The sequence below is a fragment of the Suncus etruscus genome, chromosome 8, assembly GCF_024139225.1.
Source record: "Suncus etruscus isolate mSunEtr1 chromosome 8, mSunEtr1.pri.cur, whole genome shotgun sequence".
Taxonomy (NCBI): Eukaryota; Metazoa; Chordata; class Mammalia; order Eulipotyphla; family Soricidae; genus Suncus; species Suncus etruscus.
The window spans coordinates 123606889-123632791 of NC_064855.1; the positions used below are offsets into that span (position 1 = coordinate 123606889).

Sequence of the window (25903 nt, forward strand, 5' to 3'; positions counted from 1 at the left end):
CAGCTGCTGGGCCACAGGTGGGCGCAGGTCAGAGGGTGTGGCCAAAGTCAGAGGTCAGCCAAGCACCCTCCTGACCCCGTGCATGAGTGGCATGTCTCCTCCTGACCCAGCAGCTCCTGGACCTCAGATCTGGGTCCTCCCAGAACCAATTTCCATGTAGGGCCCAGAAGCCAAGCAGCTGTTTGCACGGGCCATTTCCTCTTTTCCTGGAAAATATTCTAATGCGCCTCCACCATAGCATGTCTGATTGTTTGGGACATAACTGATCTCCCATGCCGGGCAGGGATGATGTCCCACATTGGCGAGCCACGATGGAACCATTCGTATCAATCCATCAACTCGGGACTGGGGTGATAGCTCAGCAGGAATGGCTTTTGCCTTGCACGCAGCTGACCTGAAACCCAATAGGTCCCCTGAGTCTGCCAGGAGCGATTACTGAGTGCAGAGCCAGAAGTAACCCCCGAACACCACCTGGTGTGGTCCAAAAACAAACAAAAACAAAAAAAATTATCTACCCAAGAAATTCAGAGTGGCTCTCTTTGTGGGGTTCAGTAGAGGGCTTCAAGGAAAGCAATAGAACTCGAGGACCGGAGGAAGTAGCTTGAGGGCACACGGCTGCCTGTGGCCTGGTGACTAGCCAGGCAGCTGCACAAACTGTGACCCGGAGTGTCAGGGAGTGGCTGGCCGAGGTTAGGGTGACAGGGTGAAAGGTCGCGGCCATGCCCAACAAACAGCAACCCCAAGAGGACCAGGTGTAGGTGTCACTAGCAGGCAACCCCTGGTCAGCAGCTTGCCACGACAAGGTGCCTGAAGGAGCCCTGAGGGCCCTGCCCCCCTGCCTGGCCTGGCCCCTGGCTCAGACACACCGCCGGCCCCTGTGAGTGTCGCTGAGCTTCAGAGTGGCCAGAAGCCCTAATGGACGGGAAGAACTGAGCTTTGTGTTTTGGGGGGTCCCACGAGGAGCATTGGAAACAAGATGTAGCTGCGAAGGTGACCAGCTGGTGAGAAGACGGTCTGCATATAGGCAGGCCCTTAGGTGGCCCTGCTGTGTCCGTGTGTCCAGTTCGGCCAGAGGACAATGGACGGAAATGGACCTGGATCAGGGCCCAGAAAGGAGCCAGGTCAGAGGTCAACGGACAGTGCTCTTTGGGCTCCTCCCTCTGTGGCTCAAAGTAGGTCCCATGTCTAGAACGTCCAGGGACTCTAGCTTGGCCCTGTCACCACCAGAGTGAGGGACTGACCCAGAGGCCCCCCCATGCCTCCTGTGGCATTGCCGGGAACTACAGCTTGCCCGCATTCCAGAAAGTTCCTGCCTTTCCCTTGTCTGTGTGTGGGCAGCCCGAGGCTGAAGATGAGGCAGACAGAGGCGTGATCCCGCCCGGAACCCAGTGTGTCTCGTTAAAAATAGGCCGTCGGGGTTCCTGCCCCTGCAGAGGCAGGAAAGGAGTGCTCTTCCTTCATCCAACCTGCTGGAGGGGAGGAGAGGGAAGGTGTGGAGATGGGGGTGCAGCCTGCAGCCCCCAGACAGGCACTCGTTGTGGGTAGCTGAGCTGAGAGACAGGGCACAGCAACGCCCTGCTCTGCTGCTCTGGATTCAGGTCTGGGGAAGGCTCATTGTCTGTTCCCCCTCCTTCTCCCCAGGGGTTGGGAGGGGAGGTCCTGACCCCATGGGCTCTGCACGAGCTACGAGCCTGGGGGGCCGAGGGTGACTGTTCGAACATTGCAATTGCGCCCCATGAAAGGAGGTCAGTGGCTGCAGGCTAGGCCGGGGATGCTTCCCTCCTCTCCCGCATCTCCAGGGCCTCTGGCTCCTGCTTTCATATGTCTGCGTGTGGCCAGGGACCGCTCATGGACTGATTATCCCCAACCCATGCTCGTTTTTAGGGGTGTGTCTCCTGCTTCCATGCAGGGTGTCACTGATTTGGAATAGAGACGCCATCATAGCCGTGACTGAGACCATGACTGGGATCATGGCTGGGGCCATGGCTAAGACTGTGGCTGAGACTGTGGCTGAGACCATGACTGAAGCATTGGCTAAGTCTGTGGCTAGAACTGTGGCCTGGCCTGTGGCTGAGACCTTGACCAGGACCGTGGCAGGGACCGTGGCAGGGACTGTGGCTAAGACTGGCTGGGACTATGGCTCACGCCCTGACCAGGACTGTGGCAGGTACTCATCAACCTTTTTCGTGCAGCTGGGCGTGACATACTTTTAAGTTTCTTTTGGGTCTGATGCTTGGCCAGCTGGGATTTGCACACCAAATGTCCCCAGGCCAGCTACAATCCGTGCCCCCATTTTCTGGCCCACAGTGGGGACCCATTAGGAATATCAGGCACTAGGCAAGATTGGTCAAGAACTATTTCCAGATCCCAAAGCCAGGTGTTCATCACGGCTCATCCCACTGACACCCCCTGTGCATTGAGGTTTAGGATTCGACTCCTGGGACCCTGCTCTGGGCCTCACACTGCAGCTTCACAGCTGAGGTGCATCTTCTTCCTGGAACCCCTAAATCCACGGTTTTCCCCCTCTCCTTGCCATAAATATCAGCCAGTGCTTGGGGTACATGGAAGGATGTGGTGGAGGAGATTCTGCCCGGAAGACTCCAAAGTCTTGGGTATTTGACCCAAAAAGAGATCCGAGGTCAATATTAGACAATCCCTGATTCTCCTTCTAGCTGGGCGGCTGGGGAAAAGTCTCCAAACTAGTCAATCCACCAAGTGTGGTCAGAGAGCCGCAGCCTGATTCCAAGTGGACCGGCATCTCCATGTGGACAGGCCAGAGAGCTGGTGTTCTGGGGTGTCCACTGTCACCCCTCTGATGGCAGGGAGAGTGGCCACAGCATCTCACTCACTGCTCAGCTGACCACCCCATGCCACAGAGTCAGAGCGTGTGTCGCCCACATCACAAATGCCCGCATCCGGGCCAGAGAGATAAGATAGCACAGCTGCAGGGAGTCTGCTTTGCAAGTAACTGATCCAGGACGGGTGGTGGTTCTAATCCCAGCATCCCATATAGTTCCCCATGCTTGCCAGGAGTGATTTCTTTTTGTTTTGTTTTTGTTTTTGGGCCACACCCGGCGGTGCTCAGGGGTTACTCCTGGCTGTCTGCTCAGAAATAGCTCCTGGCAGGCACGGGGGACCCTATGGGACACCAAGATTTGAACCAACCACCTTTGGTCCTGGATCGGCTGCTTGCAAGGCAAACGCCGCTGTGCTATCTCTCCGGGCCCAGGAGTGATTTCTGAGCACAGAGCCAGGAGTAACTCCTGAGCACCACTGGGTGTGACCAAACACACACACACACACACACACACACACACACACACAAATGCCAGCGTCTCCCCAGCCCATGACACTTGGCCTCTCCCAGGGAAATACTTTCCCTTCCCTGGCCGACTCCCTACCCTGCACGCTGTCCTGGACACCCCCAAAAGGAAGGAAAAGAAAATGGGGGAAGAGTCTTGTGGACCTTGTTCCCTGGGCTGTGTAAGAGTGTTACATGAGTTAGACCCCAGGACACACCTGCCGTGACCTCGCGTCGCCCAGCCAGGATCCTCCCAGAAGAATAAAAGTCTCAGGTTCAGGAGAGATCTCACTCCCAGGGACCTGCAGGAGGGTTTCTGTCCTAAGGGGCTGCGATGCTCGTGACATAAAACTTGCCTATGATTTTCCCTTTGGGTCTTCAGCAGCATTGCCTGGGATACGAGGGGCAGTGGCCAGCCAGGATGGCTGTGGCAGCCCCCGGAGGGCAGCCCAGCCGTGAGCCTGGAGAGGCTCTGCCCAGACTTGGACTGGTTCACCGCCGTGTGCAGGGCGTCGTCTGGGCGTGAGCTGGTCCTGTACTCGCTCTTTCCACTGCAGTGCATCCACTGGGGCTCCGCCTGGAACAGGGGTCAGAGTTTCCTCTCCTTGGAAACCGCGGGCTGAAGGGAACCCGCGGACGTTGGCACTGGCTGCTGTGAGTGAGCCCAGCAGGTGGGCTATGGGTGTGCCTGCAGGAGTGTGAGGCTGCCCTAGGTGGCCTGTTGGTCAGGGTTGTCTGGCCTGAGTGGCAGAAGTAGCACACGGCCCTCCCTGTGCCCACAACTCTCAGCTCACAGCCCAGGAATTCGGAATCAGTGAGGAGATGTGGCCATAGGTGCCCCTGACTGCTGCCAGGTATGATTCACTTGGTCCAGGGTGTGCAGAAGAAAGAGCAGGACAGGAAGGTAGAAACACAGGCCGGCAGCTACCTCAAGTGGCCGAGGCTTCGGGGCAGAACCGTCACGGTCTGCAGAGCCCCAGCCCCACCCCCTGTGATTCTAAAAAAGCATCAGGTCTCGCTCTGAGCCTGCCCAGGCAGACGGCTGGGCTTCCCGGTGCCAGCACAGACCAGCCTGCCCGCCTGCACCCGCTATCCCTGCCTGGCACAGCAGGGTCGATGGGATCATGGAAAAGTCTCCCTGGCCCTGTCTCCCTGCAGGGCAGTGCTTTGCACCCGTCCCCCCGCAGAGCAGACTGGCCGTGGTCATGTCCGGCCGCCGTGGCTTTGGGCACGGCCAAGCTCGTCTGCGTGGCAACAGTGTCAATCATTTACTCCAGCATCAGTGCCATGCTTCCTGCCAGCCAACCATCACCCAGGAGAGGCCTGGTGCATCCCAGAGGGGTCCCTAATGGGTGCTCTGCAGGGCTGGGGGCACTGGGCACTGCCCACAGGCTCAGCGCTGCTCAGCCTTTCAGTCTCGAGCCCAGGCTTCTGCCCCAGAACAGGCTTGTCCCCGCCCTCAGCTGAAGTGTCCCTGGGCATCGGTGACTCAAGCAGTGCTCGTGCCACCGGTGAGCGAGGCCCGTGAGTCACCAGCCTGCAGTTTCTGGGCGCTGTGCTGGACTGCATCTCTCCCGTGCCTTCAGGGCGAGGCCAGGCTCCTGGTGCCTTGGGCTTCCCAACTTCTCCCTGTACCTGCGGGAGCCACCTCACATGTGGGCCTGAGGCTTCTCTCCCTTGCAGCCGCATCACCGAAAACACGGCCACCACGTGTCTGTCTTGCCATGCCGGGGAGGTGCCTGCCGTGTGGTCCCCAGGCCCGCACCCCATGGCCAAACCCAAGCTTCCCCCTGAAACCACTAGTGTTCCCACCGAAGCAGGAACTCCTGGACTCCAAGAGAAGGAAGGGGCCACCCTCGGACCCCAGGAAGAATGGCAGTCCATGCAGAGGGACAGTGTGTCCCTTACCTTTCTCTTGGGTGGAAGATCCAACCCCCACCCCCACTGTCCCTGAAAGTGTTTCTCTGGAGTAAAGAAGGACCACAGGATGCTGGGTCTGTCGAGAGCTGGCCAACCTTTCACACCTCGCGAGGGCAGTGGACCCAGACTAGAGGGGCTCATGCCAATCTGGGGTTCCTCGCTCTGTGAAGGTTTGGGTCCAGTTGCCTCCTCCAGGGTGCGGGGCCTGAGCCCCAAATCATGAAGGATCCATGCTGGAGTCTCAGCCTCACACCACCAGGCTTTTGGGTGCTAAAATAGAGTGCAACTGCAGGAACAGTCAGGTTCTGGGGGACAGTGGGGACAGGAGGTGAGCCAGGCCTGTGAATGCCCTTCTGGGGACTCCTGCCTGCTGTTAGGCCCCCGCACCAATCAACTTTGACTCGGCTGTTAGGATTCACGCTCTCTGTGTCTCTGCAGAGATGCACCCCAGCCAAAACTCCCCCATAGCTGTAACACCCCCGAGGCCATCATCAACTCCGCTGCCTGTAGCTGCGCAGAGTGTGGCCAAGTCACATTTTGTGTTTTTGCATTTTGCCGTGCAGCAGGTCAGCGTTGAGCCCAGCGCACCCAGCAGCCCTGCTGCCAGCCACCACAGGCCTCATTCGGTGAGAGGCAGCGCGCGCCACATTCACGGCCATAGGCCTTGTCCAGCTATTACAGCGCCCTAAGGATTTCCTCCATTTCTCCAGCGGCCTGTGCGGAAGCCCTTATATTTCCTGTCTGATAAAGGAGTTTTGCTGGGAGCGGCAGCCCCGTCGCTCTCCCCCTCACTGCAGACGGAGCGCCTCTACCCATAACCAGAGCCGTCAGCCCCTCCAAACCCCCACGCACCCCTTCAGTGTGCCCCCTAACTGCCCCCGAGCCCCCACGCAGGAAGCCAGGTCTGAGCTGGGCAGTGCCCGGTGGCAAAGCATCTGTGAGCCCCTCCAAACTCGTTCGTTCTGGCTGGAGGTATATTGGCTCTAAGAGCTTTCCTTGGACAAGAGTCTCTTGGAATATGGCGAGGACAGAATATTCTTTGTCTTGGGACAACTGCTTTTTGTTCTCCCGTCTCGGTCGATGCTTGAATCGTGCCCGTTTCTTCCGTGGAAGCGGGCACGGTGCCAGCCTCCCACCCGCCCCGTGCGGATACACAGTATCCACTTTAAATGGACCTTACGTGTCTGGGGCACCGGGGCAGAGATGGCGAAACATGGCAACTCTCTGGTACGCTTTGATTTCTGGCCTCAAGCTGTGACTCAAAGTCTTCGGTGGGGAAGGGGAGCTGGGGTCTCTCTAAGCTTAGAGTGCTCGGTACTCCTGGGCCCCTACTGGTAATGTCACCTAACAGGTTAGAGTGCCGCCTGGGCATGAGTGGTGCCAGGAGACACTGTTGTGTGCCGGGCACAAACCCCAACCGCTGTGTCATCTTCCAACTCGGGGCCACTGCTGACAGTGCTCTGCAGGCCCGTTGCTGGGGGGGTTGGGGGTCTCACTCGGTATAGCAGCTACAGTGGGATACATAGTGAGGGGCATCAGACTCTGGGCACCGACGCTTGAGACCTGGCCCTGCCTACCGAGGCCTATTTTTACACATCCCAAATGGGAAGACGAGGCCCTGTGGGAGGAGTGCCCACTGCGAGGGTGGGTGGGGGAGGACTGGTGGCAGCGGGTCACTTGCTGGAACCGGAAGCTGTGTGCTCGCAGCTGTTGTCACCACCACTGCTCCTGTCAGGGTGTCTGTGTCTAGGCGGTGCCAGGGCAGCATCCCGGGAGGGCCCAGGGAACCCGGAACTGCCATGGAAGGCGGCTTTGCTCCCAGGTCCTGGCGGGGGAAGGGCCACACGCAGCAGCCCCAAGGCCAGGACACGGAGCCACTGAGCTGTGCCGGGCGCAGACGTCTGTGAGCCCTGGGCTGTGTGTATGTCTAAGTGTGGGTCTGAGAGTGTGAGTCTCTGACGGTGTGTGTGGATTTGACTATGTGTGTCTCTGTCTGTGTGAGTCTCACCATGTGCATGAGTCTGACTGTATGTGTGTCTCTGTGTATGAGCCTCGGGCTGTGTGTATCTAACTATGTGTGAGTCTGACTATGTGGGAGTCTCTGGCTGTATGTGTCTCTGCGTGAGTCTGACTGTGTGTGAGAGTCTGTGTGTGTGTCTCACCATGAATCTTTGTGTGAGCCTTTGACTGTGTGAGTCTGGGTGTAGGAGAGTCTGATTGTGTATATCTCTGATTGTGTTTCTCTGACTGTGTGAGTCTTTGCGTGTGAATCTGACTGTCTGACTGTGTGTGAGAGTCTCTGTGTGTGTCTCTGACTGAATGTGTGGGAGCCTTTGACTGTGTGAGTCTGTGTGTGTGAGTCTCTGACTTGTGTGTCAGCCTCTGCCTGTGTCCGATAGGCCGGAACCCAAGAACCCCCCACCGGGCGCACCTCACGGTGCACCCCACCACCTTGCCTCCCTGCGTGGCCGTAAGCAGAGGCATCCATCTGTGCCGTGTCAGTCCAGCTCTCTGCCATGTGGTCGTGTCCACCCCAGGGTGTCCATTCAGTGGCTGCTGCCTTGATCTTGGGGAGAAGTAGCAGCAGGGCCGACTCCCCTCAAACAGCACCGTCCCTCCAGGGATAGAAACAGCCTTAGGACCGAGGTCTCAGAGCCACCGCAAGGGACCCAGAGCGATGGGCCGGGACACCCCAACTCCCGGCTCACCCGACCTCACCTGTCAGGACCCCCCTGAGCTCCTCCAGCAGCCACCCATGGAGAGGGTGTCTCTCCTGCCTCAGCACCTCTTCGTCCACACATGGCCCGTGGCCTGTGGTGCCCCACTCTTCAGCGTGTCCCCAGTCCCTTTACGAAACCACGTCAAAGGTGATACTGGCAAAGCCATCTACACTCCCCTTTTTTAAACTTGATGAATTGATTGTTGGGCCACACCCATCAGCACTCCAGGGTCACTCCTGGCTCTGCACTCAGAAATCGCCCCTGGCGGGCTGGGGGGCCATATGGGATGCCGGGAATCGAACCGCGTCCCTCCCGGTCGGCCACATACAAGGCAAATGCCCTACCGCTGTGCTATCTCTCCAGCCCCCCATCTACACTTCCTACTGAGCTGTCCCTGTGGGTATGGCTGGAGGGTGTGGGTGTGGGCGTGTCTGGAGGTGACATCCCAATATGTTCGGGGACTGTACGACCGTACTTGATTCTGCAGTTTTTGCAATGCAGCCCAAATAACACTTCCTTTGTGCTCTCTACAGGGCGTGAAGAAGTACGACGTGCCATGTGGCGGCAGAGACTGCAGCGGGGGCTGCCAGTGCTACCCTGAGAAAGGAGGACGGGTAAGTGCAATGTGCCCCCCTGTTTCCCCTAGACCAGCTGCCTCACACACACACACACACACACACACACACACACACACACACACACACACACACACACGTCCAAAGCTGTATGTATCCCGTGTATGTTTCCTGCACAGCCCAAAGCCATGCGAACTCTTGGCCAGCCTAGTCCCACAAAAAGAGACTAAGGACTTTCTGATGCGTCTTTTTCCGTTTGTTTTTGAAGTCACTATGGACACCTATGGGTGGGTTTTGCACTCAGGGTCTCACGCACAAATGTGTCTTTGTGGAAATATTGTGCAGAAAATGCATCTCGGCTGCCTGTGGGCACTTCACTGTGGGCAGTCCTTGGTCTGCTAACATTCCAGGGAGCTCTGCTCATTGCCGAAGCCTGCAGCAGTCCAGAACATGGAATAGTGAGGGGACAGGGGAGCAGTTGCCCCCCAATTATTGGTAGATCCATCATAAGGCCGTGATAATGGGTGTGATGATTGGCATAGCCCAATGTGATGGAAGAGTCTGTCGGACATAGTTCGGTGATGGGGTCTGCGGGTGGCTGAGCCTTGGGGTCCCCGCACTTCTCTCAGGACCTGCTCCCTGGGGTCAGATCGGACAGGGCAGTGGCGTGGAGCACATCCCAGGATCTCCCAGGACCAACTGCCGAATCTGCTCTCCAACCCTCCAGCACAGGGCCAATCCGTGCCTATGCTTGGGAGTCAGATGAATGAGGGAGTGAGAACGAATGAATGAGTGAACAAATGGATGAGTAAATAAATGAATGAGTGAGCAAATGAAGGGCTGAATGATTGGATGGGTGAATGAGTGAATGAGTAAGTAAATGAATAAATGAATGAATGAGTTTGTGAGTGAAAGAGTGGGGGGGGCTGGCAGTGGCTCAGTGAGTGAGTGAATAAAGGAATTTAGTGAATGAGTGAGAGAGTGAATGAGTGAGTGAATTAATGAGTGAGTGAATTAATGAGTTGAGTGAGTGAATGAATGAGTGAGTGAATGAGTGAGTGAGTGGGTACGTGAACATGTGACTAGGTGCCCACAGTTGAAGGCTAGGCTGAGGGAGGACTCCCTCACAGGACAGGGCAGCCCCTGGGAGGGTCCCCACATTCTGTAGGGGTCCAGCTCCCAGAGCCCTTCTAGAGTGGGCTGAGGGTGACTTTCTCCCTGCTCCTGCTGTCGCTGGGTGGGATCAGGCAGTGGGGAGCCCCTTCCCCTCTCCCTTTAGCTCCATCTTCTCCAGTTATCCCCTGCACATTGTGAACAGAGCTATTTATTTCTGGGTCTTTCTACTTCAGCCCATTTACAGGACGGCCCAAACTCACCCCGGCTTTTAGTCAGTTTCTCTGCCTGGCCCGGGAATGGCCGTATCTTTGGGGTGCGTGTTGATTCACGCAAGGTCGAATGTCCGCCTGCCCCTGGTGTCCCCTGGCATTGAACAGCTGTGTCTTTTGTACATAGGCTAGAGCGGGTGACACTGTCACACCCTCAGGTCTGCTGGGATACCAGAGCTGTTTCCACTGGCCTCTGGGACGTGGGGTTTGGGCTATTCAAGGAGAAGACAGAAGGGGCTGGGAGAGCCTCGTAGGGTGGAGTGCTGTCCCCGTTTCCCGTGGGTAACCCCACTGGTCGCTTTGTGGCTTGAGCAGCTGCAGACAGACCAACCAAAGCCCGCCTGCGAAGCCAGGACTTGGGGTTTGCCCTCCCGGCTGCCATAGGTCATATGTCCGGTCCCCCAGATCCCCAATGTGCTGTGCAGAGAATCCACTCTAAAGTGCTTCTTTGCAAAAACAGCTCCTGTGCAGCCACAGGAAGGGCCTTGCCCAGGCTCCCTTGGCGCCTCTGTAGCCACGGAGCAGGCGGCCGAGGGCGAAGATGGCCCAGCCTTGGAAGGACATGGGCAAGACAGTCCTCCGCCTCACCTGGGTGATGCCCATGGTAGAAATGGCAAACATGGGCTGTGGGCACTAAGGAGAAGCCGTGCTCACCTATCAGGTCAGATAGAGGCAGAACAGAGGCCAGTTCCTGGGCATGAGGAAGCAGGATTGGCTGCCCAGTTCATGAGGGACAGAAGGATGTCGTTTTGGGTGAGGGACAATTCTGCCCTCCCAGGGGTGCCCCAGGCCCACCCAGCTCCCTCTCTGAACCTGACTGTGCCCAGGGGGAGATGCCAGAGTCGGTGGGGGGGAACCTCTCCTTTCAAAGTTGTTTATAATGCTCCACAGGCATGCCAGGGACTGGCACCTTTTCCAGTGGGCAACGCCCAGATAGTCTGGGGCACAATCGTCACTCTGGTGCAATTTGGGGGTGCTCCCTCTGGGCCTTCTTTGAGAAGGCAGGTATCGGGGGGGGCAGGGTGAGCTCTTTTCTGGGAAGGGGGTCAGGGGCCACTTACACTTGGGGACCTCAGAGCCAGGTGAGGAGTTTCCTCAAAAGCTCAGGGTGGTGGGAGCCATCAACTCACGGAGCTCCATTCTGTTGGGTCGAGACCATCCCTGCCAAGGCAGGGGGACCAGCAGGTGGGCAGGGTCTGACCCCTGACACGCATGTTCTTGGGGACATTCCAAGTCTGGGGCTCACACGGACTCAGACCTTCAATCCTGGCTCCCTCGTGGCAGGGCCTAGCTGGTTCCATTCCAGGAGCCTGCCCACATGCGGCAGGTCCAGCCCTGGACCCTCCCCCCGACACCCCGGCCCTGGACACTGGGGATGGCTGCAGCACACCACAGAGCATCTCAGCCAGCCCCGAGGGTCTGCCCAGCCCTGGCCAGCACAGAGCACCGCGGGAGCCCCTGCTGCCCGCCCAGGGAGCAGGGCGCACACACCCCAAACAAATTGCTCTGGCAACGCGGCGGCCACATTCCAGCAGGCTGAGACAAGCGCCTGGCTCGGCCCTCCAGGTGCTGCTCCCCAAGCGCTGACCTCAGATCCGCTGCGGCACGGTGAGGTCACCTTCGGCCTGCACGGGGAGGCCACAGTCCAGAGCGAGCCCAGCAGGGCCAGAGCCCATGGGAGAGGGTCAGGTATGGGCTCTACCCACACTGCCCGTTGCTTTGAAGTGCCTCGGGCGGAGAGTGGGCCCCCGGGCTAGTGGGCAGCCGGATTGGGGAATCTGGGTCAGGGGGGTGAGAAGCCTGTCACTTCTTTTTCGTCCCAGGGTAGTTCGGGTGTTTCCCAGGGAAGCTGCTGATTCTGTGCTCTAGGCCTGATGGGTCAAGTACGATGTAGACAGAAACACAAAACACAGACACGTAAGGCTGAGAACTAAAGTGTAGACAGACATGTGGGGCCTGGGACTGCGGTGTAGACAGACACACAGGACGGAGGACTGCAGTGTAGACAGACACACAAGGCTGAGAACTACAGTGTACTCAGACCCATGGGGCCGAGAACTGTGGTATAGATAGACACACAGAGTCAAGAACTGCTGTGTAGAGACGCATGGGATGGAGAACTATGGGGTTGAGAGCTATGGTATAGACAGAAACAAGACTGAGAACTGTGGTATAGACAGAAACATGAAGCTGAGAACTTAGGTATAGACAGACAAACAAGGACAAAACCTGCAGTATAGACAAACACACAGGGCTGAGAGCTAAGGTGTAGACAAATACACCTACACTGAAAACTGCAGTGTAGACAGACAAACAGACTGAGAACTAAGACAGACACACAGGTCAAGAAGCATGGTATAGGGCCCAGAGAGATAGCACAGCAGCGTTTGCCTTGCAAGCAGCCGATCCAGGACCAAAGGTGATTGGTTCAAATCCCAGTGTCCCACATGGTCCCCCATGCCTGCCAGGAGCTATTTCTGAGCAGACAGCCAAGAGTAACCCCTAAGCACCGCCGGGTGTGACCCAAAAACCAAAAAAAAAAAAAGAAGAAGAAGAAGCATAGTATATACAGACACAGGGCCACGAGCTGTGGTGTATATAGACAGACAGGGTTGAGAATTGCAGTGTAGACAGACACATGGGATGGAGAACTATGGTATAGACAGAAAAATGGAATTGAGAACTATGGTGTAGAGAGACAAACGGGCCTAGAGCTATAGTGTAGCGAGACACACGGGGCTGAGAACTGAGAAAACTGTGGTGCAGACAGACACAGGGCTGAGAACTGTGGTGTAGAAAGTCAAATGGGGCCTAGAACTTTGATGTAGACAGACACAGGGTGGAGAACTGCAGTGTATACAAGTACATGGGTCCTAGAACTGCAGTGTAGATAGGCAAATAGGAGGAAAACTATGGTGTAGACTGACACAGGGGTGAGAAATGTGGTGTAGACAGACACGTGGGACTGAGAACTGCAGAGGGCTGATAACTGCAGTGTAGACAGACAAAGGGGCCAACAACTGAGGTGTAGACAGAAAACTGGAGCCAAGAACTGTGATGTAGGCAGACACAGGGCTGAGAACTGTGGTGTAGAAGATACACAGGGTTGAGAACTGGGATGTAGGCAGACAAATGGGACTGAGAACTGTGAGGTAGGCAGACACAGAACTGAGAATTGCAGTGTAAACAAACACACGGGACCGAGAACTGAGGCAAGCGAAATGAGAACTTTGGTGTACACAGACACACGGACTGAGAACTGAGGTGTAGACAGACTCACGGGGCTGAGAACTGCGGTGTAGACAGGCAAATGAAATGAGAACTGTGGTGTAGACAGATAACTCGGGACCAAGAACTGACTGCGAGTGACCCGGCATAGCATAGAAACCTCGTCTGTCTCGGGGAGCAGTTCCCAGAACCCCAAAGGTCTGGAGCCAGAGAAAGAAAACAAGCTGCAGCGGAGAAGGGGCTGGAAGTAATTAGGGCGGGGGCCCAGGCAGGCGATGCTTCTGATTAACTTGTTGTCCTTTGGGCTCTCAGACTGTTCTGCAAGAGTCGTGTCTGCTTTGAATTGTAGGAAAACAGAGGGGCTTGGTACGTCTCTGTGAGGTCGGTCTCTGGAATAAAAGCTCGAGGCCGGCTGGTCTCGCTCTCCACGTGGTTGCCATTATTTGCAAGAAAATAGCCTGTTCGCGCCCTAACAGCGTTGCTGCAGTGCGTGGAGGCGGCGGCCAAGAGGCCCAGGGTGCCCCGTGTCCAGGGCGCTCACCCAGGAACCGCCTACGGGTCCCCCTGGCTTTGGAAGAAGACCCGTGTCTGGGCTGGGAGGGCTGTTGGCTCACTCCGATTTGGAACCCAATTGATGGCTCCATGGCCGGATTTAGCTCCGGTAGCTCCCGAGTCGTCCCACAAGCAGTGATCCGAAGGCCCTAGCAGGCGGGCGGGAGTGGCTGGTACTGTGGGCAGGAGTCTCAGAAGCCTTCCCTGAGAGAACAAGAGTCAGCTCGACTCTTCTAGCAAAACTCACTCTAGCTGAGAGCCAGGCTGCCGGACAGGGCCCAGGCCCGGGGTGAAGTCCTCTTCAGCTAGCACCTGGGTCGAATTCCTGGGGTGAATTCCTGGTCATTTAGCACCTGGCGTTTTCTAAATATTTGTCCTTCTCTTCCTAGAGGGATAGAATTTCTGTCAGTCCATTGACAAGCCAGCTGCGGGCCCTGGGAGCGAGGGAAATGCCACTTCTCAGAAGTTGGGGGTGCAAAGACCTCTCTCGCTCTCCCATGTGGCGCTGTCAGCGCTGATGGTCGTGGCCCAGAGTTAACTGCACACGGTCAGAGCCTTTCCTCAAAGAGAATTTTTTTTTATTTTTGCTAACACGGCTGTGGAACATTGAGTCCCACTTTAAATTCCAAGATTTGTTTTATAGTTTCCCTGATGGAAACCAGCACAGGCAGGGTCTGCGCAGAGATGAAGTCAGCGTGGAGGCCCTCAGCGACTCTGTGTCTCTTCCCCTTCTCAGGGCCTCCTCTCCCACCCTCCCCCCACCATGGGCCTCCTCTCCCCATTGCCCACACCACACCGCCTGGCACAAAGCTGGCTCTGGCTCCGAGGTGCACACCCGGGCACCTTGTAAGACATGCGTCCCGAAACCAGAAATTGTTCGGTGCGTGTCCAGCACTGTAGCTTCGGGCCACAATTCCCAGCTCGTGTTCTGTCGCAAGGCCTGTTCTTCCTAGCCTGGCCAGATTTAAGAGACTATTTTACCCTATTTGTATCAGATATAAGGAACAAGCAGTCGTATGTTACTTTTATCACTGCAATTTCCCTTTACCTGAAGCTGTCCTTTAAAAAAAACTTTATTTATTGATTGGTTGGTTGGTTGGTTGGTTTTTTGAGCCACATCCAGCGGCGCTCAGGAGCTACTTCTGACTTCTGCACTCAGAAATCACCCCCCGAAGGCTGGGGGGGGGGGGGCACATGGGATGCCAGGAATCAAACTGGGTCCCTCCCCAGTCGTCCGCATGCAAATGCCCTACCACTGTGCTGTCTTTCCATCCTTGAAGTTGTCCTTCTTCATCTCTTACATGTCTGTAAGATAGACCCTTATTTCACGGGATAAAGGGACCTGAATGCCAGTAGAACGGAAGATACAGCGAGAGATGTGGGAAGTGGAACCAGATGACCCCCCCAGAACCTTCTAGAATGTTCTCTTGTTTCTTGATCTCATGCCTCTTCTCCCAGAAGCCTTGTTTCCATAAGTGCTAGTCAGGGCTGTGCACACATTTACCCTTCAATTATGCCCTGCTTAGTTCTACATGATATTTTGGAGGGGTTGTTTTGTTTTTGTTTTGGGACACACCCAGTCGGGTGCAGGGGTTCCTCTGAAATCACTCCTGGCAGCCTTTGGGGGACCTGTATGGGATGCTGAGAATCGAACCTGAAATGACTGCATGCAAGGCATATGTCCTCCCTGTTGTGCTATCTCTCTGGCTCCAGTTCTGGATTGTTTTTTGAGTTCAGTCATAGCCAGGGACTGTGGAGACAGGTGTCGTGTTGTAGGACCAAAGTTCTCAGTGACTGTCCCCACAGCTACCCGCAGACATCCACCCTGTCCTGTCCCCTGTCCCATCTTCATCCCCCACTTCAGCACACACACTTGGGGAGACATGAGTCCTTTCTTAGCTCATGCTGAAGTTTCCTCTCCATAAACATGGAGATTCTCTTCCTATTTCTCTCAGGCACGTCAAATCTCTTGACACACATACATTTTTAAAATTTTTTTTAAATTATAACATCACATATTTACCAAATTGTTCATCATACAGTTGTCTCAGGCATCCAATGTTTAAATACCAGTCTCACTGGCCTCTCCACCAGTGTTCCCAATTTCTTTTTTTTTTGTTGTTTTGTTTTTTTGTTTTTGGGTCACACCCAGCAGCACTCAGGGGTTACTCCTGTCTCTAGGCTCAGAAATCGCCCCTGGCAGGTACAGGGGACCCTATGGGATGCCGGGATTCGAACCACCGTCCTTCTGCATGAAAGGCAAATGCCTTACCTCCATGCTATCTCTCCGGCCCCGCACATACATTATTAAGGTCACGTCACTTTACAGGAGTGTAAAAGTTGTGTGTTTTAGGGGTTCCACGTTACCCACCAACATCTTGCTCCGTGTGGCCCCTCAACTCTGGACAGAGAGTTGAGGGTCGGTCACCTCTAGGAATTGTCTCTCCTGGGTGTTGTCTCTGGTGAACAGAGATGGGTCACCCCATCTCTCCCTCTGACTTAGCATGACTCCAGATGCATCCAGGGGTAACATAAGCAACCCAGACATGGGTTTTCCAGGCCTGTGGGACCTGGGCAGTATAAAAGGCCGAGCATCATTTCCTTGACTAAGTAGGCCGCACTGTGTCTCCTGAGCTTCTCTTCTGGAAGATTCTGGCCACTGTGGGCTGAGCTGCCTGCTTGCTTTCTCATGCTCAGCTCACAGCAGTACTTCAGGGTTTCTGGGCCACTGGCTACAGAAACCCTCCCTGCTTCCTTTGCAGTGTGAGCCCTGAGCCGCCAATTCCCCCACGCCTGCAGAGGCTGACTGTACTAGGGTTCAGGACCTCCATCCTGGCTTCTCTCTACGGGCCATGGACAGATAAGACCACCGTAGTTCTGCTGAGTGAGACGCTGAGGCCCGAGAGATCATGAGAACGTGACCCGAGTGTCAGGACCATGGGGACAGGGGAGGTGGGCTGTCATGGGCAGAACGAGACAGTGGGGCTGCAGAAGAGTGTCCGACTTCCCTCTCCACCCCTTCACCCTTCCGCTCACTCACTCCCTCTGTCTGACTCTCTTTCTCTCTCTCTGTCACTTTCCCCCTTCCCTGTCTTTCTCTGTCCCTCCCTCTCTTTTTCTACCTCTGTCTTTCCCTCTTTCTCTTCGTTGTCTTTCACCCTCTCCTCCCTTTCCTTCTCCCTCTCTTCTCTCTCTGTCTCTCTCGCTCAGATGTCATTCAAACAGACATTCCTCCAATCAGGCCCCTCCCTAGGGCTGCTGTGAGTGTGGCCGCCGGGGTTCCCGGGGCCGGTTCTGGAACCCCGCACTGAGGGGCAGAGGCATGTGGCCATCTGCACACCCTCCCGAGTCGAGGGGACCCTCCGACTCGGGGAGGAAACAGAAGGAACTTTGTGGAGGAAAATGAGCTTCTTGATCCCAGCGGCTTAAAAAGGCTCTTGAGCAGAAGGAAACCAAGTGTACGCGAAAGGGCACTCTGCAAAAATGTCAGCTATCTTGGAAGGAGACGTGACTCATGGAGGCCTTGTTGGGGAGATGAATAGACGTGCTTTGAGGCGGTGCTCCGAAGGCTGGGGGACCCCACCCCCGCTGCCCCCAGTTCCTGTTCAGGAAGGAGAAAGCCCCTTACAGGGGTAGAAGAAACGAAGGAGAGGGCAGGGCTGACCCAGGTTCAATCCTTGACACTCCACCCAGAGGGATCCCTGAGCACAGAGCCAGGCGTCAGCCCTGAATAAATCATCCATCCCCCCCCCAAAAAAAAGATAATAAGGGCATAGGAAGAAACACCACTGTGTCCCCAGACAAATCAAGAGCGGGAGCTGCCTGTCTGGGGAAGTCCCCAAGTGTCTGTGTGGGAGGACCAACATCCCCGAACCATTCCTGGAACCTGTCCTGTCACAGCTGTGCTGGCACAGATGCAGGAAGCCTGCAGCAAACCCGGAGGGGTTGGCACAGCCGGAGGAAAGGCGGAGGGTGCGGGGGCAAAAGGTGGAGTCAGGAGAATGGGGGGGCTGGGGAGTCTGAGGGTCAAGCCATGCAGGCATGGTCCCACCAGCCATGGGAATTCCCCCGTCTGTCCTCTCCACCCTGGGCATTTCCACTGAGCTGCTTCGGTCTCAGGCCTAACCTGTGACCAAGTGTCACCCACCTTTCAGCACCTTCAGTTTCTGCTTCTTTCTCCTTCTCTCTCCCTGCCCAGGGGCCCAAGGACCCAGGCACTCTCTTCGATCTGGGGCTTGCGCCCCTCCCTCAGCTGGGCCCCACAACTGGGTACCCACCTTCTCTCGAGCACCCCACGCTTTGTTTCCCGCCGAGCTTAGGGCCCAGAAATCGCTGAGTTTCCATCTCCAAAGATACTTGAGGGAGCTAGGATCTACCATGGGAGCCCTTTGGACCCTCTGGAGGGCACCGGCCCCCCTACCTGTACTCCCCAGACTTGCCCCATTGCCCACTGGGTGGTGGCCTCGGTGTGTCCAGCTACCTATTTAGGGCTTTTCCGGGTTTGGAGTGTTTGAGGGTGTTTCTCTGCCCCAAATGGGGGGATAGCAGTCCCAAAAAGCAGAAATTTTCTTTTCAGGCTCTGGCATGGGCACTGCAGAAATTTTCTTTTCAGGCTCTGGCATGGGCACTGCTAGAGCTGCAGGGCTTCAAGTCAGGGTTAGGGTGAGGGGCCACCCCAGCTCGCCTCCGGGTCCCCGTGGGCCAACCCTTTGTCCAATCACCTGTGCACTGGAGCCAGGCAGTTCTTGTTCCAACTAGAGCTCAGATTTCAGTCCCTCCTTGTGGCATATTTAAGGACTGCTCTAGGGGTGGCACAGGGTTCAGGCGGGCACTAATGAAGTGGGCTGAGGATGCCCAAGATTAGTGTCATCCTATTTGCCTGAGCACTGTCCCTTAAGCACCATCTCCAGAGCACCGTTTCCCAAGCACTATCCCCTGAACTCTACCTCTAACCAAGCACTGTTCCCCAAGTACCTCCCCACCCCGTCTCCTTCTCCAGCCCTGCATGGCCCTTGTGTTCTCTTCTGTCACTGCACATTCCTTAGCCCAGCGCCCACCCAGACACACTTAGGGGAGTCCCGCTCCGTGGTAGGAACGTGGGAGCAGCCTTAGGAGCCACATCTGTTAGCCACGCATGGCGCCTGTGGGTTTGGGAACATTTGAGGTGTCCGTTTGAAGGTGGGAGGGACGCTCAATGTGGGGCCCTGGCCCAGAGGGAGACGTCCCTAAAGCGAGTTTTACGTCTGGACATCACATGCTCACCTGCCTGGCTTCTTTTATTTTCCCTCTCTTGGCTGTAGCGTGGACGGATCCAGGGCAGCCTCCTGGTGCTCTGCCCCCTGGTTCAAGTGAGTTGGGGCACCGGCATGGCCAAGTTGCATGCGTGAACCTTGCCGTGCAGCGTGCATTCACGACTTCTTCCTAATCTGACCCACCTTAGCTGTTTTTGCAGCCTGTAGCAGCAGGGAAGGTTCCTGGGTGCGACCCTCGAAGCCCCAGGTGAGAAATGCAAGCTCATCTGTCCACTCCCTCACAGGCTGCCTGGTGGGGCCCACAGCCTGTCCTTGAGCTGCATTTCCCGCTGGCTGAGTCGAGCACAGGTTGGGCGTGACAAGATGCAGGCAAACCTCCCATTGTGAGAAGGGTCAAGGGGGGGGGGGGGGTCCCTGGGCCTAGGGCAGGCCTGCTCAGCTGTGTGCAGTGGGATGATGAGCAGGATTCTAGGCGCTAGGGCGTGAGGCCAGTTCTGATGCCGAGACCAGCTGGGGTGGGCGTTCTTGTCAGTTTGGGGAGCTCCCCCCGAAATGCTTGCTAAGCTCCTGGATCCCTGGCTGCAGGGTGTCCAGTCCGAATGGGGCTGACCCTCTCCCTCTGGGCTGACCCACAGGCTTGGGGAGTCCCCAGACTTTCTGGGTCACACCCTAGCACGTTCTTCCTCAGCACGTTGGATAGCTTGAGGAGAAAAAGCAACAGGGAAATGTTCTAGAACAACGCGCCCCTTCTCCCCACCTCCCCCGAGAGAAAATCAGATGAATCACAAACGAGCGAGCATCAAAACAGGTGCCGGCCCAAGACGATGAATCATCTTTTCCTTGGAAACTTCACAAATAAAACAAGATTTATTTACTGTCCTCAGAACATCCACTCTTGCGTTCCGTGGGTCACACCAAGCGAGTGCCATGAAATGCCCTTCTGGGGGCGGGGTTCCCAGTGGGCCATGGGAGCTGACCCCTGAACTTGACGGGGGGGGGGGTTATCGGGGAGGTGAATGTGGCTCCCAAGGCCCCAGGCCCCTACTTCATGAGCAGCACCTTGGTTTTCCGAGTCCTGTTGCTTAAGGAGATGGAAATATGGTTTCTCCTGTTTGCGATGGACACTTTGGGATCCAAGAGAGGATGAGAGTTAAGGCTCACACCACCACACTGGGTCCGTCTCTGGTCCCAGGGACTCTCAGTAATCCCCAGAACTGCAGCCCCCATCCTCCGATCCTTGCCTTGAGCCTTTCCAACCAATTGGCTGAGTATTTCTGGGCCCCTAAGCACTGCCCTCCAAAAATAATTTAAAAATAAAACACAAACATGAAAAGCAGATAGTACAGTGAGCAGGGTCCCTGCCTAGCATGCGGACAAACCTGGCTTGACCCCTGACCCGCCAGTACCCTCGGGGATGAGTCCTGAGCCCTGAGTACTACTGGGCATGGCCCCCAAACAAAACAAACCTTTTGAATTTGGATTGAAGAAGAATCAGAGGCAATCCTTGGGCACTCAGACTCTAAATGGGACTAGATTTGTTCTCTTTAACCTTGAATTATGGGGTTCGGCATGGGGGTATGTGGCTGTTCGGGGTAATAGAGTCTCTTGTTTTAAATACCAGACCGAGATCCCATGGTCCAATGGCCAACACCCAACTCGCCGGCTCTGGGAAACTTCATTCTGCATCCCATAAAAGAAAAGGAATAAGCTTGTTTGTCTTTGAAATGTTTGCTCCAGCTTGGGGCAATGTTTCTGTCCCCCATCCCCAAGTGTACCCTGAGGAGGCTACCGGAGCTTCAGGATGGAGGTCCAGAGAAAGTAAATGGAGTGGACTCCTTCCTGCTTGCCTGAGTTGGTTTTCCGACTCTGCAGCCCCGAGGCAGAGCTCAGAGACCACTGGGGAAGAGCCAAATGTAGGCCGGTCCACAGCGAGACCCCTGGACACGGGTTTGCAAAAAACCACCTCGAGGTTGAACTGTCACGGCAGGTTGTTTTGTCCTAAACCCACTTTGGGGGGCCCAGAAAGATAGCACAGTGGTAGGGTGTTTGCCTTGCAAGTGGCCAACCCGGGAGGGACTCAGTTCAATTCCCGGCATAAGAACCCACTTTGGGACTGGCGCGATAGCACAGCAGGGAGGGCACTCACTTGCACGCGGCCAACCCAGGTTCTATTTCTGATACCCCAAAGGGTCCCCTAAGTCCATCAGGAGTGATTCCCTAAGCTCAGAGCCAGGAGTCAGCCAAGAGCACTGCTGGGTATGGTCCAAAATCAAAACCCAGAAAAGCAAAAGAGCCCCTTTGCTAGCTACTTTCAGAGCTGCTCTGAAATCAGATCTATCTCCTGAGTGTCTTCAGGGTGCAGTTCTGGGGGCCTGGGAGAGAGAGGACAGGTGCTCGAAGGTGTGCAGGGGAACCAACCCCCCGCTTTTAAAGCAATCCTGGGCCACCCACCCTGACCCCCCCACCCCCGTCTTGCTAACTTGAGCTGCCTTGAAGGAGTCTGACTTTTTCTCAGCACCCCTCTGCCTGAGAGGGCCTTGCAAGCAGCGAACTTGTGAGCCCCTTTCAAAGAGGCCTGAGTCTGAAACCCATCTCCTCTCCCCCAAATCCTGTAGTTCCTGGCTCAGTCCTCACCCCCTCTGTCAGCCTTCCTGGGGTGGACGTGGCCCTAACTCACTATTAAAACTGGCAGCCATACCAGGTTCAGGAGCTGCCCATGCCGGGACACTCTGGCTCCCTCGTTGGGCGATGTCGGCTGTGATGTCCAGAAAATGACCAGCTTTGTTGCAAAGCACCAAACAAGGGCAGAAGATGGCCGGCAGGCCCGCAGCTGACTTGAATTCAGTTCCTGGTGGTGCCCAGGGACCAGATGGGAGTTGGCAGGATATTGGCCAAGAATGACCCAGAACCAACCCCAGCCATACCCCTGAGCCCCTAATGCCCCTGGGTGCTGGGTGCAGGTGCTGGGGCTACTGGAAAAGGGATAGTGTCCTGCTGGCTCACTCAGCACCAGCCCTACTAATAGGTTATTTTTACCCGATGAAGAGAGCAAGCAGGCGGCAGTGTGCCTGGCTGCTGCTATGGGCCCCAGACCTGTCCGTATGTGGTCAAGACTGTCCCCTTCTTATGCAGGCCAGTCAGTAAGGGAAGAAGGTCTTGTCCCCACATGGGGGAGGTTTGAAGGCAGCTTGCTGGTCTTCTGCAATGCCAGAAACTGGGGCCATCGCCCCCACTTCCAGACCTGTCCTGTCCTGGGGAGGTCTGTTTCATGTCCCCATGTCTTATCTACCTCCTCACTCTCTCCTCATCTTGGGGGTTTCACTCCTGGTCTCACCCTGACCCACCACAGTGACTCCAAGACAGGCCTCACCACCCATGAAACAGCCGGCCTGGTCCTGGAATAATCCAGAACGGTTGCCAGGCTCTATCCATGCTTCTCCATCAGCCAGTTTGCACTAAGGGCGCCAGCGCATATTCCTGGGTATGGTCTAGTCGGGCCAGCAGAGATTCGGGGAGACTCCTGTGCACACCCACATTCCAGGGTCCCCAGAAAGGAACCCTGGATAGTGGGTGTAGGGACCAGAAGGAGCTGGGCTGGAGAGTGTGCTGAGTCTACCGTGTATGTACCCAGGAGGAGACAGAACCTGTGCCGACTCACTTCCAAACACCGGTGCCCACTGAGCATGTCCCAAAGGGTGTGTCGGGGTCCTGGGGTCTAGGGGGTTATGCGGCCCCCAAGAAAGGAGCGGCCGCTTCCAGGGCACAAAGCCGAGCCCTGCCGCTCTGAGGGCACATTCCCCGGATGCCTTCCCGGGCTCGGAGGGAGAAGCCCAGGTCGGCGGCGGTTCTGCGGTTTCCCGGCCGTTCCCATGAGCTCAGTGACATTCACTTCCCAGACCCCGGGTGGGGCCTCTGCTCTGCACCCCATCTGCATCTGGGCAGTGTCTCTCCTGCAGTTGTTCGGGGGCGGCCCACTCGAGAAACTGAGGCCCAGGCTTAATTCCTTGGCATTTCCTCCTGATGATATCTCTGGGCTCATCGCATGCTCTGAGGCTGGGGGTCGGGGCGGCTGGGTTCTGTTCTCATCCGAAGCATTTAGGAATTTTTTCCGGAATGCTGGCCACGGCGACCCCTAGCCTGACCTCACATATCAACACAGCTCAGGCTCAGGTCAGGACCAGCATCTGGGGTTTCTACAGCTTCTACCTCAGAGCCAGGCTCTGGGGAGCAAGCGGACTGGCAAATCACTCTTCCATGCTCTCCACTGAGGCCAGAGTCCCGCTCTTGTCATACTGAGGTGCCCCACCCCCCTCGGCCCCGGCCACCTCTCTGTCCTGGTCAGAGCCCAGTAATTCTGTGATCTGGGCAGCAAGCAGCTTCCAGAGCTCTGCCAATGCGCCGCTGTGCTGTGAGTGGCTCAGACCCATGCAGGCACCATGGCCTGCAGCTCAGAACCCATTCTGGCCTGTTGCATCTGGAAGTCGGGGTGTGGTGACCCCTGGCAGGTCTGCTCAGCAGGGCTATGGGGCTGGGGTGTCCTGGCTTGTACTCCACTTCCTGAGTCCTCAGTACACTGTGAGGAGCATCATTCTCCTTGTGCATGAGCCCCTGGTCTGCACGTCTTCTGGAATTTTCCATTTGCCTGTCACTCTCTGCCCCCTCCCCGTGTCTTGTCTCTATCTCTGTCTCTATTTATCTATCTTTTTCTCTTTCTTAAAAAACTTGATTGATTGATTGATTGATTGGTTTGGGGGCCATACCCAGCAGCGCTCAGAGATTATACTCCTGGCCCTGCACTCAGAACTAGCCCCCGGCAGGCTAGGGGACCATATGGGGATGCCAGGAATTGAACTGGGTCCCTCCTGGGTCGGCCACATGCAAGGCAAATGCATCTCTCTGACCCCTTACCTATCTTTTTCTCTAACACACAGTCATGCAGACTCATACTCATACATTCACTCAACACAGACACACATGCATATCCATGCACTCACACTCCTCTGCACATACATACATGCTCAAACTCACACACAGCCAGGCACTCTCACATAAGCACTCACACTTATACTCACTTACATGGTCACACTCGCCCTTGCACCCTCACACCCTCACCTACGCACACTCTTGCACATTCACTCGCCTGTACACACACACTTGTCCTGCTCCCTCCCAGGGTGAAGTTGCAGAGAGGAGGTGGCACTTGTTCTCAGTAACAGATGTCAGTCGGTGCAGAAATACAGGTAGACCCTGGTTTATCTAAGTCTCAGTAATTCTGTCGACCTTTGTGTTGCGACAGTCTGAAGTGACTGTGGTGTGTGCCTGAGCGAAGGCAGGTTAGGAGGCGGGGGAGAGATCGGGGACACCGGTGAAGAGAGGGTCACCCACACTGGAGGTGGAGGTGGGGTTGGCACTTTTCACGTCTGCATGATCATCAACGTGGTCCATGGAAGTGGCATAATAAAAATTGGGGGAGGGCTGCAGATCTGAGGTTCCAGGAGAAAGGGGAGTTTCAGCTCCAACATTGAGAGAGGAACGGAGTGAAGGTTAAGGGGGGGAGGCAGCAGCGAGAGAAGCAGGGAACCAGCCACTCGTGGAAGGGAGCTCGGCGAAGGGTCAGCGGAGGAATCCGAGGAATCACAGCCTGGGCCCTGGCTCCCTCACCCCACATGGCCCAAGGAATACCGAGACAAGGTGTGCGGCTGACCGCCTGCCCGTCCCTCCCCTCCTGGGGAGACCCCCCAAGACGCAGCCTTGGGGTGGTGGGGGTCCAAGCTGAGGAGGCCAGGGAGTTAGCCGGGGCAGGGCCTCGGGGCCGTGGCTTCTGGAGAGTTCCGCCTGCGTACATGCTTACTTTGCAGAAAAGGCCTGTGAGTTTTCCACCAAGCAGCTGCAGATGGTCCGGCCGCGCCGAGCTGCCCATATTAGCACAATGCGCCTCATTCCTCTATTCTCCTGGGGGGCCTGAGAACTCAGTGCTGGCTGGCTCCATCGCCGCCCCCTTATCTAGCTGTGGTGGAGCGTGATGGGGCGTTTCCGGTGCTGGGAGCCAGCTGGCGGCAGGGGTGTCCCCCATACTTCCTCCTGTTTCTTCCTACAGTTGGAGCCCCACAATAGCTGCTTGGGGTGGGGTCCCCCAAACCCGAGTGGTGTCCAGAGAACAGAGGAGGCCCTGGACTCGCTGTTGAGGCACTTTGGGAGAGACCGTCCCCCCGTGAGACCAGCTCCACACTGGGGTGACGGCACCTGGAGCACAAGCCCACCCCCCCAGTCCCAGGCAGCCCCAGCTGTGGGAGCGAGGTGAGGGTGTTCAGGGGCGGAGTTCCCCTGGGATGCTCAGCTGATGGGAAACTGCACTTTTTCCGTTCTCCAGCACACTCACTCTGCAAAGGAGCGTAAGAAACGTCAGCGCGAGCCTTGGCCGGCCAGTTTCTCCCACTGTGGAATTCACTCCTCTCCTGCCCAAAGGCAGTTGCAAAACCCGCAGGGGCCCCAGCTGGCCATGGAAACGAGGTTAGGGTGACTCGGGATGACTAATGAGAATTCCACAGAGCACGCAAGGGGCTCAGCTGTGCGGTGGATCCCACCCCCCACCCCGTAAGAGCGAGGTCTGGATCCCCTGTCCAGCTGTGAATCTGTGAATCGGAGAGATTCCCAGAACCCAGTCACGGAAAATGAAAAATTAAAAAGCACGTGACGTGGATGAGAGGCAGAGATGGGGAGAGGGGCGTCTTCCCAAAGCCAAGGCAGCTCAGGGGGCTGGGGTGTCTCTGAGCATGAGGGTGAGGCCCCTCCTCTCACACACACACACACACACACACACACACACACAATACAGGTAATACAGGAGGTGGGAAAGGCCCTTTTGAGAATCAGGGTGTCCTGGACTGCTGAGACTGTACCCCACACCTCGAGAAGGAGACCTGGGCTCCCCGTGCTGCCTCGGGGTGGATGGATGGGCACAGAGGGGCCC

The 25903-nt window shown here is 56.3% G+C and overlaps 1 protein-coding gene across 2 annotated transcripts in view; it reads left to right on the plus strand.

The window, feature by feature from the left end:
• COL4A2 (collagen type IV alpha 2 chain) overlaps window positions 1–25903 on the plus strand; it is an 81098-nt gene that overhangs the window by 12310 nt on the left and 42885 nt on the right. For both annotated transcript variants that reach the window (XM_049778090.1, XM_049778091.1), the window contains exon 3: window positions 8475–8555. In XM_049778090.1, the coding sequence (XP_049634047.1) occupies window positions 8475–8555 (81 nt within the window). The remainder of the gene's footprint in view (window positions 1–8474; window positions 8556–25903) is intronic.